Source organism: Ursus americanus, chromosome 29 (genome assembly GCF_024610735.1).
Source record: "Ursus americanus isolate L20-20 chromosome 29, mUrsAme1.1.p, whole genome shotgun sequence".
Classification (NCBI taxonomy): Eukaryota; Metazoa; Chordata; class Mammalia; order Carnivora; family Ursidae; genus Ursus; species Ursus americanus.
Window position 1 is genome coordinate 8,014,922 of NC_142155.1, and position 12,656 is coordinate 8,027,577.

The following is a 12,656-nucleotide window of genomic DNA, read 5'->3' on the forward strand; positions in this document are numbered from 1 at the left end:
CTTTTTTATTTCACAGTATTCTTTACATTTCCACATGTAATCATTCTATATTTGTATCTATGTATATGTGGAAAAAAATACATATTTACAACATTACTGCACAACTTCTTCAGTATAAACAAGAATATTCTTATCTCCAAAATTTATCTTGACAACTAAATTCAAATACTTCTTACTAAATATTACTTTAAAGACATAATAATAGAAACAATGTTATGAAAGATAGGCCACTGTGGTTGTATTAGGCTCAATATCACAGCTGCACAGTAAGAGAAATCCATATTGTATATTTTACCCAAATGTCTTATATATAGTTATATATATTATATATAGATACTCTGGAACATTTAAAAGTACAGATTTGTTTTTACCATAATCAGTAACAGACTTCGGAGCACGTTGCTCTGTTTCAGTATTTCTCTTCTTATTCTTGGATTTCCATGCATGATACACTTTTAGTCTCCTGTGAAATTCTTCTCTGCAAGCTGCCAGGAGTTCAATGTCTATGGATTATATAGAAAAAGCCCCCCCCAAAAAAAGGAATTAGCATCCTAATTTAGTTGTCTAACATAATTAGTTTGTGACATAAACATATATATTTACATATATAATAAATTTTTTGTTTTTAAATTAATAGTACAAAGTCAAAAGTAAGCACATTATTGATAACGATGAACGTTTTATGGTAATATCATCTTTTACATTTACAGAGCATTTTCTTATGCATTATTACCAAATCATTTGCTCTACACAAGAACCCTGGGCTAAACAGGTCTTTTATAGGTGAACCTGAATCAGAGAGGTTAAGTCACTTGTCCAAGGTCAGAGGCCAGAAAAATAGAGGAAGAAGCCACTGTGCTCAAATGCAAGCTAGATTTACATGCAACAGATTTTTTACGTTTGTAATTATGCAGATATAACCTCAGCGAGGAGGGAGAGAACATAGCAAGTTCTATACAATTATGGCACGTTAGTTCCTAGGCATACCATCCTAAACTCAAACACTATGATTTAAACAAGAACACAATTATGTGGAATCATCTGGATATGTTCTGCTGGAAGAAAAACAGCTTTAACAAGAAAGGACTGCACTGCTGTTTTTTACTTTGCGTACATAGATCAAGATTCTGATATATAGGTATTTAACTATTATGAATAACATTAGAAGGGTCAGTCTTTATGTCACTCTAACATAGCCTACACCATAATTTCTCCATGCTTTTCCTCTCCCACCTAGATAAGAGACAGGCAAAATGAATTTAATAAGTATGCCTTTCCTTTAGGTTTGTGAGTAAACTACGTCTTCATTTCAAGGTGAGAATAACAAAGAGAATGGCTTAATTTATATGCCAAAAAAGAAAAAAATTACACCCCAATCTAGGTATTTCCTTATTACCTGTCAGCCACAAAGCTCTCCCATTTTTCATGTGCTCCATACACTTACCACAAGAAGTATTGATGGTATCACGTAGTTCCGCATATTTCCATTTACTGAGATCATATTTCTTGGTACCAGCAGCTGCCTTGGTGGCTTGTACAGCAGGACCTCTGTAATTATTATATATTTTTGCATGTTTAAACTAGAAACATGAATGAAATGTTGACTAAAGGGGCAAGAAAGTGAATCTAAGTCTGAGAAGTGAAAATAACTACCAAAAACACATAATTTTTTTGTCTTTGACAGATGAGGTTAAGAATGGTGTACGATAGGATTCCTGGGTAAATTAAAATTTTCCAGTGTGCCACTTAATAGCCATATTATGTTTTCAATTAGAACTTCTAAAGTTAAAAAATACATTTATATATATTCCTCACAATCAAAAAGGAAATCCTCTTGATTTCTTGAAAAATCATTAGAAGCATTAAGGGTATATGAGCCCTAAGGCCACACAGTGCAATCATCTGCAGATTACTGGAAGCTACAGATGGCCACACCCCAGCCAGAGCTCCTGGCTCAGAACTTCCCTGGGAATCTGGATGTTTGCAGGTAAACAGGTAAGTAGCCGGACTGCAATCCCCTGCCTTCGTCATTAAAGATGGGCTAAAAGAACTGCCTGAGTCTGGAAACCCCTATTACTTTTTGCGTCACTTATTAAATAGAACACTTAGGAAAGGTCTATGAGGAAATAAAATCACGCTCTCATATTCAGTGAGTAATATGACAACTAGTAAATTATGGAAGCAGCCCAAGTATCCATCGATAGATGAATGGATAAAGAAGATACGGGGTGTGTGTGTGTGTGTGTGTGTACACATACATACATACGTATACATACAATGGAATATTATTCAGACATAAAAAAGAATGAAATCTTGCCATTTGTAATAACATGGATGGAGCTAGAGTGTATAATGCTAAGTGAAGTAAGTCAGAGAAAGACAAAAACCAGATGTTCTCACTCATACAAGGAATTTAAGAAACAAAACAAAGGAGCAAAGAAAAGAGAAAGACAACCAAGAAACAGACTCTTAACTACAAACAACAAACTGACGGTTACCAGAGGAGAGATAGGTGGAGGGATGGGTGAAATAGGTGATGGGGATTAAAGAGTACACTCATGATAAAGAAAAATAAAATAAAAATGAGCAGACAAGACTCAGCAGTAAAATGAAGATCATGCCCAAGGTCCCACACAATGCTAGCAAATGGCGGCAACTGAGATTGAAACCCAGACTGTTCTGACTCTAAAGCCTTGGTCTTACTCATGACTCTACCTTTCTTTATTTGCTTTACTCATTCTACAAACATTAATGAGCATCCACTTAGGCCGGCCCTTCACCTGTGCTAGGAGCTACTGACATAGAGTTGTGCAAGCTAAAAAATAATAACTAAGTAAAGGAAGAGGTTTTAGGTCATGAGGCAGATAACAGATTTCAAAGGGCACAAGTATAATAGGAACATTGGAATGGGGAAAGAAGAAATAAATGAAAAAATATATATACATAATAAATTTAAAAATAAAATGGGATAAATTCAACTTTTTCACAGCAGTGCTACTCAGGGCTTACGATTTGTTTCTATATACATAATTTGAAAAAATTATTCAGAAAATATGTTAACAACATCTTTTCTGTAATAACATTATTTTTCAGCAAAAGATGACTCCTGTCACACAGCAGATACTCAGAATAAGTTGCGAGTAAGATCAACGTAACAAAGGAAGAATTTAAACACATCGCATTTCAAGACAGAAAAAGAAAGACGGCACAAAATGAAAAGAACTAAGTTTTAAAGAACTAAAATATTGCTTCTCAGATATCACACACAAGGAATTTTACCTTTATCATCCGCTACTTAGAAAATATTTCCTCTTAAAGAGGGATGATCAAGGTATAATACCTGAAAATGAGGTCACTTTTTCTCATTATTTCACATTCTGAAAGATAACAGCAATCTTGGCAGTCAAGACATAGACCCTTAATGAGAAATGATGTGTGAAAACAGGTATACTTCCTCCTGAAATAAAGGAAATTATTCCTCCATATTAAGCTTAGCAATGAAATAAATAAGGTACTTTTGCCTCTTTAAAAGGCCTAGTTATGCTTTCATTTTAAAGAATAAAAAATAGCACACTTCACTCTACATACTTAACAATGGTTAGACATGATGACTGTCAGTAACATATAAGCCGGGCTAAAGAATAATGTGTGGCCAGTGAGTTCTTCCTGCATTTTTATGGTTCAAATCTGTTTTAGATTTACTGCAGAATCCATCCTTTTCATAAGCAGAGTGACTGGCAATTTTCCATGTAGCTTTTTCCTCTTAATTGCTTTGCTCAGAAAGAGCCAGCTGTGTGTCAGCAAGGTCTCTCTATTACCCTTAGCGATAAATTATGTTTTAACATTTATTCAAATATTCTTTTTTTTCTCTTCTACATCCCTAAACCACCATTCAGTAAACTAACAAAAAAAATTCTCTTTTCTTCCTAACTCTCTAAGAGTCTTTTCTAGGAGAGCAGCTGAAAATTATTATGGGTTTTTGTTGTTATTTTCTTTTGAAAGACAGTGAATTTACATAATGTACAGTTTTATAGATTGTCAGAATATACATGAAGTGCCAACATACCTAAAGTGTATTTTGATACTTTAAAAAAATAACATTGAATTCAAATTATTATTGCTTAAAATGTGGTTTAATATTACTAACTTCTCATTCATATTACATCAAACAAAATATATCTGCTAAAAAACATCTTCAGCACCCTAAATAACACAAATGAAATGCATTTAAATGCTTTTCCCTGTCTCTGGAATTATTAAAATAGTAAAATAAAGGTGTAATTTACTGATTATTTAGGTTTGTTATAAAGGCAATCATGTAAAAGATACACCAGGTAGTAGAAAAACTGACTTCTGATTTTCAAAAAATATATTAATTTTAAGACTTTCAATTAACTCTACCTTTGAAATTGACAGTTAAAATGTTACTGATTCATAGTCACTCGTAAAGGACCAGATCCTGCTGGGAAGTCATTTTCTCTGGACGCTCAATTTTTACAGCAGTGGTTTTTAAACCATGTGCTATGGGGAGGACGCCCTCAGAAGCCACACTCTTTCTCTATTTCTCCTTGAACTAGGAACTAGGCACAGAGGTTCCCAGCCGGCGTGGGGTGCGGGCGGCAGGGGGAGGGGGCAACACCACCTCCACAGGGAGTTTCAAAACATTTATTTTGTTTGAGAGGAAAGGTTCCTCTCCTGAGATTGAGTTGGTGAGGGCCAGTGACAAACATGGCGATACTACCAACAAGGAACAGTGCCATCCAAAATGCCAGGGGTCTCCCCACCGAGGAGCACCAATTTAGAACACTGTTCATCTTTTGCTGTTACAGCGGTGTAAGAGTGAAGTGACATTTCTTGTACAGAAAATTTACATGGAAAGAATAGACTATTCATAGAACAGGTTCTGGTCCAAATAATGAACAGTGATTTAAAAACATGATTTTGAGGTGACACTTATTTCCCCAAATTCCACTGCACTAACCTACTCAGAAATTCTGACATTTCTTTCTCCATTTGTTCCCTATAAGAAAAATGACAACACAGCACAGTCATATAAAAGACAATTACGTAAATTACCTAAAAGGTCTAAAAGTATAATTAAAAATCTATCTTTTCGATAGGACTGTTGATTTATTAACCATTCGCTATCATTTTACTTTGTAAAAGTCTATGATAATATACTTTTCAACATGGTATATAACCATAAATACAGCAAATTTTTGCTTAAATACAGTTAAGATTGCTTGAACTCCACTTTTGCAGTAGGAAATTTTGGATAAAATCTCATGAGAGCCATGCTTCTGCGGTATTTGTTTATGTACGGAATATAATCAGCATGTTCTAAACACATACTGGAAATTTGGCAGGATATGGATTCTATAGAAGGATTTTTGCACTGGGGTTGCTTAGTAAATATTAATTAGACAGCATAACAGTGATAAACCAACCTAATCTATTTTATAGTGTCAGAGTTTAAGTAAGAGTCAAAATATATTCAAACTCAAAAATTCTAAATCAGGGGCGCCTGGGTGGCGCAGTCGTTAAGCGCCTGCCTTCGGCTCAGGGCGTGATCCCAGCGTTCCGGGATCGAGCCCCACATCAGGCTCCTCCACTGGGAGCCTGCTTCTTCCTCTCCCACTCCCCCTGCTTGTGTTCCCTCTCTCTCTGGCTGTCTCTCTCTGTCAAATAAATAAATAAAATCTTTTAAAAAAAAAATTCTAAATCAAAGCATGCTTTAAAAAAAAAAAAAAGAACTCAAATGCATCAAGTACATGTTAAATTAAATCAGAAGTGTTCTGACTTCCGAAGGATAAACATTTCCCAAAGGCAAAACTTACTTTTATTACTCAGGGGAATGTAACTTTTCTCGGTATTTGTTTTACTCTGTGAAATGGAATGGATGTTTCATGTTCATCAACAATTCGTTAATTTCATTATTTTATTTTCCTGTTCTTTCTTTCTTCCTTCATAATTAATCATTTTCTCATGGCTCATTCTATTCGTCAGACTCTGGTAACCTCTTACAAATCAGTAAAAATCGTAAGAAAAGAGAATGGGTATGTTTGCCTTAGGGTGCAGTTTCCTGGATGTCTGTCAGGCGCTGGGACCCTGATGATAAAGGAGCAAAGGATTCCTGTAATTCTCCTTCCTTGTAATGAACATGGGCTAAGATTAGGGGCTGACAGAAGTCTATCCAAGCATGCACAGTCAGAGAAAAAGTAGTCTTTCAAAACTGATGATCAGTGATAATAAATGCAAAGTAAAAAACACAAATACGCTTAAAATTATCTACTGAGCTATACATTTATCAATCTCCACTTAGTCAGAATTTTCTAACTTGGCATGAATTTGATAAATATTTTTAATTCTATTATCATCCTACCTCGAGGTCTTTTTCTTTTTTTTTTTTTTTTTTGAGATTTACTTATTTGAGGGAGAGAGGGAGTGTGTGTGTGTGCGTGAGTGGGCAGAGGGGCAGAGGGAGAGGAAGAGTCTCAAGCAGACTCCCCGCTGAGCACAAAGCCCAACTCGGGGCTTGATCTGATCCCAGGACCCTGAGATCATGACCTGAATGGAGACCAAGAGTTGGACACTTAACCGACTGAGCCACCCAGGTGTCCCCTATATTATCACCCTACCTCAAGGTTTCTTAGTATCTAAGAGCATCTGTTTTTCTACCATCTCTTTCTCTTAAACCTTCCTCCATTCTTTTTCCCACAGCAGGTTTTAAAGGGAATTCATGTCCTTTCTAAGCTCTTTACTACGTGGTCTGCTGATCATACGGAGATTTCCCCACATGCCCCAACACCGCCATGGAAGGCAATCTCTACTGATTCAGCATCTCACGGGACCCTATGTTACTGCTCTAGGAGCTGCATCAAACAGACTAGACAGAAATGGTTCCTGCACTCAGGTACTTTTTTCCTTCTAACTTCCGAAAACTACATGCAAATACTCACAATTTCACCTTAGGCGGACTGGTTGCAGGGCTGATTTAATCCAAGCTCAAACGGTAACTATAAAGCTACTGTTCTAATACAGGGAAAGAGCACCCAGAGATGTTTTCAAAAATTTTGGTGCCCTGTGGTAACAATGCTGTGGTGAGAGCACGTTGCCGGCATCTGAGGAGCTGAGGGGTCAGGGCTGCCACATGCAACAACTGCTCCAGGTTCCATGTGACATTAACATGTCTACCAGATAGAGGTGAAACACACTTATCCACATACATACAGCTTTACATGTAAACAAACTTTTACATGTAAAGAGCCTGTTTTGGGGCATGGTTTTAATATTTTTAATTTCATATTTTTAATTTAATAAATTTTAATTATTAAATATTAATATTTAATAATTTTTGGCAGAGTTTTTCCAGGAATACAACTATTGTAGGGAGAGGAGATTGTACTCAACTCTGTTTAGAACTTATAAAGTACTGTTCACAATTTCATGGCATTCAATCGACCCACATAACATTCTTATATCGATCTGCATTTGTAGCTGTCACATTTATGGTGATGCTTATGCATGAATACAAATATCTGAGTATTTGATTATGTTTTCCTGTAGTTGTGAGAAAGTACTTTCATATTAAAATAAGTATTGTTTTATTATAAATTACTGCCCTTTCATTTCTCTGTTACATGTTATGTTTGGAGAGAATTACCTACGCAGGTTACACGACTTATAAAACAATTTTCACTGGTATTAGGTTCTGACAAAGTTGAGAACCATCATTATAAAGGTTACAGTTGGGGTCCTCAAGTGTTAAGATTCAGATTTTATATAATTATTCCAAAATTTCATATATACAGTATATAAATAAAGTATATACAAAAAAACCACAAAAGTTTACTTCAATAAGGAAACTATTTCTCCTAAAAAATAATCACAACCTGTTAAAGAAGAAAAAGGTTATATGACTAAACCAAATTTTGAAAAGAGAAATGACATACGGTGTCATTTTGGGTCTTGCTCCATTGATTCTGTGAAAAATAATATATTTTAGTTAATGTCATTAAGTAATCCTGAATCATGAAAAACTGGATTGTGACAAATTTGTTTCAGTGACTTTACTCACTGACTTAAAAAAAAAATTCCATTATCTTTATTTAATCTATGAGATCACTCTAAAGTTTAATGTTTAAAATCTTCCTTAAAAATTATGAGAAAAGCATAAATTAAAGGCATTCAATGAAAATTAAAGAGCAAATTTATTACATCTAGATTAGAAAATGCATACACTAGGAAGTGTGCTTGTTTTTAACAGAATCCGAGTATTATTTCATAATTTTAGGTAATGTGAAATCATCTTGCATCAAGGATCATATGTGTAATTAGTTGAGATCATATTTTAAAAATATATGTGGAAAATAATTCTTACTTAGAAGTTACTGGACGGGAATCCGAGCTGGAAAAGTAACTTGGAAATTGTTTAATGCCGCAGAATCCATTTACATATATTTTTTAATGCATCACAGAATCCAAGAATGACATTTTCATGCTATATATTAAGAACAGTATTACTTGAGAGCGTTCTTACTCATAAATTTGTCAGAAAGAATTCAGTGCTAACAAAGGTAAAATAAACATTCAAAAACATTTACTTGTAGCCCGTGGAGTAAAATGAAATGATCAAACATGGAATATACGTGTAGAACAGCATCCGTAATGAACTGCTAATGCTTATAGTACGAAGTATAAAATAACCAGGAGGTTCTGAAAGATAGGAACTCATGAGGACGTGAGGGTCAGGGAACGCTTTCCTGGAAAGGGCTGCCAAAAACTTAAAGGGGCGTTTCACACAGGAGGTGACAACACCCCAGGAGCTGTCTTACTGGAAAACTAAAACTAACTCTTTTGTCATTCAAGTCATAACTGCTTGAATATCTCCTAATTACTTAGTAGTGGTATCATTACATAGTTAATTCTGCTTAACTTCAATCACGGGTAACTTGTCGTTCGTGTTAAAGGTACTGAATGATCCACTCTTTCTCTGAGAGACCACTCACCCTTGGAAGAAGTGCACCTTTCTGAAGATGGGAAGGAGTCCACATATGAGCCAGTATCTTATACATTATTATATGGAATGGCACTGAATATAGTTTAATATTTCAAATGCTTAAACGTAAAGCTTGGTTGGCCACGAACACCAATAATGAGTCCCTTAGAAATGAACTTCAGCCATAATGAAGCCACCTCGGGTCAACTGCAATGCTTCCTCACCCACATTAGGGAGAACAGCCGTAAGAGCCTGGGTCATTTGGGAAACTGGCCCGGCCCCCGCGCAGTCACACACGAAGGCGCCCAGCCGTTCCAGCATAAAGCAGGTGGAAGGAACGGAGGAGCAGCTGAGCAGAGCCTGCAGTTACAAGAGCCACAGCCCAGGGAAAATATTTTTTTAATTACAGTGAAATGTCATCAAAGAGCTCAAATACTGGACTCAAACCCAAGAGCTTAATAATTATTATAATACTTTGTATTTGATGGATAGGCCTATTCAGGTTCTTTAAATAGAATATACTTTCATATACAGTTCAGACCCCAGAACTCCCCAATGTAATCACTTTCTAGAAAAAGCATGACGGCAACTTAACATACTCTTCTCCATCCCTTTGTTTTAGATAAATAAAATCTCATCACCACCTTGCCATTTCAACCAAGTTTTTCCTTTCACGAGGAAATAGCAACACCTAGTGGTTACACTTTAAATATGTTTTGTTATAAACAGTGCTCTGACATTCTGAAAAGCATGGTTACATAAATCTATGTGCCTCTCAATATATATATACAACATATATACCTACAAAGGAACCCCACAAACTAGTTTTGCTGTTTTTACAAATAAATAATCAAAATAACGAACATTTCTACATTCTAAATTTTAAAAAAATCAATCTGTTATATATTAAGACCTTCCTGCACCTTTTAACAAGCACAACCATTCTTCTCCACACTCCAGCAAAATTCAGTATTTAGAGATAATTTGGAAACCTGGGGAGCCAAAACATTTCAATTCGATAAACCTTCCTTCTTGGAAAGAGAAATCTATTGTGAAACGTGATGTGTGTATGTGTAAAATTTTCCCTCATTCCAACCGTTAGGGTGTATGATATTTTTTAAAAATTTGCATTAGGAAAATAATAAATCCCAACCTCAAATATATTATATTAAACTGGATTATGATATATTCACTGATTTCTGTGCCAGAATTTAATGGCAGGTATTTAGAAATTAGATGTTCACTTTTTATAGAATACTCCTTGACAATTTCAGGGTAGAAGATGAGATGTTTCATGAACTGAAATACCAGTTTTATTTTTCAATAGTTCAACAATTTGATGAAATCAACTGTTTCATTTACTTGGGTATAAAAATGGATACAAATTATTTTTAAATGATTTTACTTAAAACAGATCAGGACCTAAAGAATATGATTCTCCCCCAGGCCCTGGCCGCTGAAATGAGAAGCAGGGAGGGAAAGAAAGCAGAGGCGCCGCTACCCCCCAGGGGCCCAGTACCTCCGGAGCACCAGGTCAGCCTGGGCCTCGTCGCTGATGAGCTCAGCTTCACTCTGGGCTATCCGCAGGGCCAGCTCCCGGTCTCGGCGCTCCTGCTCCAGAACCGCCTGCTGCTGGGACTCCTCCTCCCGCTGCCGGGCCAGCTGCTCCTCCACTTCAGCCTGCCGAGCACGGAAAGCTATCTCAACAAGCTCTCTCCACTTGCTTTCTTGATCGATACTACCTAAAATTGCTCCACACAAGTTCTTTACTAAGGACCATATATTGTTTAACCAGAAATCTCTCCAGTCTCCATTCTCTTCTAGATTTCGATTAATGCTTCCTCTCTTTCTCAAATGCAAGAGAAGGGAGAGGAACCACAGTTCCACCATTCTATCACCAGGAGTATCCCAAGTATTGCAGGAGAACCCTACGTATCACATTACCACCACCAGCTAGACAGCAGATGCCAGGGATTCAAAGGCTGGTTGCGTTCAGGATAAATTACGAAAGCCAAGACAAAACAGAAACTCAGATAAGAGATCAGTTATTCTCAGACATGGACTTTTAAAAAAATAGGGGGTAGGGAGACTATCTTAATCCTAACTTACTGATGCTAATATCTATAAAGTTATAAAATTACAATTATGTTTTAAGTGAATATTCATTTGACTTTCCCCTAAGTATAATAACAATAACAACAAACTAATATTTATTGAACTGGGCACTCAGGTTCTAAATGCTTTAAACATATGTCAACTCATTTAATGCTCACAGCTATCATTTATCCCCATTCCACAGAGAAAAAAAAACGTAGCCCACAGTCACTCATTGTGACTTGTGCAATGTCACAATTTCTATCAGTGACAGAGCCTGGATCTGAATCCACTTCCCTAGTTCCAAAGTCCCTGCCATAACCACTTCAGAAAAAGCCTTTTGTCTCTGGGGTAAACCAAAGACAGCTTATGTAGCAAATCAAAATTTGTTTTCAACTTCTTTTGTTCTATAATTTTGTAGATTCTATTTTGGTAGAAATTTAGTCTAATTACATACCTGAATACGTTTTTCATCATCTTCTCTTTTCTTCCTCTCTTCTTCTTCTTGTTTTCTCTTTGCTTCCATCTCAAGTTTCCTGTAACAAAAAACATAAAACTCCTCAAAAATTTAAGAGAAAATAAGAAATCCTCCAGAAGGCAATTTAACTATTAATAAACAGAGGTTACAGAATGTAGATTCAAATTAACCTCCTGGCTATACACATTATCAGCTTACTTTGAAAACAACTAAATCTAACTCTACTGACAGTAATTCTTCTGTAATAAACAAAAACAAACACAATTATACTCTATAATCTTTAAATCTATAGATTAACTTGGTTGGAAAGCCTACCCACAAGTTCCTGATCACATGTGCCTCCCTCTCCTCCTTCTCCAATTAAACAACTCTTACACTCCTGTCTGCCCTATGGTGGCAACCTTCCAAAAAGTTATCAGTTTTAAAAATGCAGAAAAGCAGAAGTGCCTTTTTTTCTTGCTTATAAAATAATAAGTCACAGCTTTAAAAAAAAGAAATTAAGAAATCCTCAGGTGTAAGAGTCTAACCAAAATTCAGATTATAGTTAAAATCATTATGTTATTATTATAAAATGATATATTTTTAAACTAATTCTAAAATTAGTGTTTTAAAATAAGAATATAACTTTTAAAAATAAGAATATTCATTAACCGGCATCAACACCAAGAATTCACTATTCTGTTAGTTTGCAATTCAAAACAACAGTATATTCCTTACATCCGCCTTTCCTCCTCTTCCTTTCTTCGACGTCGTTCATCTTCTTCACGTCTTTTTCTTTCTTTTTCCATTTCTTCTTGAATACGCCTCAGCCTTTCTGCTTCCTCTTCCTGCTGTTTTTTTCTCTGCAATGCACTGAGAAGGTCCTCTGAGCTTTTCACTAGTGCGTCATATTCTCTCTGTATTTGTTCCCTCGTCATCATAGTGGACTTAAAAACAAAATAATAAACATGCACCAAAAATTATCTTCTGTTGCACAATGTGAATATACTGAACACTACTGAATTATATATTTAAAAATGGTTAAGATGGTAAATTAAATGTCACATACTTTTACAATAAAAAAAATACATATATACAGGAAAGACT

The 12,656-nt window shown here is 35.6% G+C and overlaps 1 protein-coding gene across 6 annotated transcripts in view; it reads right to left on the reverse strand.

Moving 5' to 3' along the window:
- The window catches only part of MYO6 (myosin VI), a 138,279-nt gene that overhangs the window by 7,273 nt on the left and 118,350 nt on the right, over positions 1–12,656 (reverse strand). For 3 of the 6 annotated variants that reach the window (XM_045803942.2, XM_087856938.1, XM_087856939.1), the window contains exons 26-33: positions 12,288–12,496; positions 11,550–11,628; positions 10,518–10,678; positions 8,381–8,407; positions 7,953–7,982; positions 4,982–5,020; positions 1,445–1,548; positions 372–503 (exon numbers count right to left, since the gene is read on the reverse strand). In XM_045803942.2, coding sequence (XP_045659898.2) covers positions 372–503; positions 1,445–1,548; positions 4,982–5,020; positions 7,953–7,982; positions 8,381–8,407; positions 10,518–10,678; positions 11,550–11,628; positions 12,288–12,496 — 781 coding nt within the window. The remainder of the gene's footprint in view (positions 1–371; positions 504–1,444; positions 1,549–4,981; positions 5,021–7,952; positions 7,983–8,380; positions 8,408–10,517; positions 10,679–11,549; positions 11,629–12,287; positions 12,497–12,656) is intronic. The other 3 variants (XM_087856941.1, XM_045803960.2, XM_087856940.1) reach the window with 2 other exon arrangements.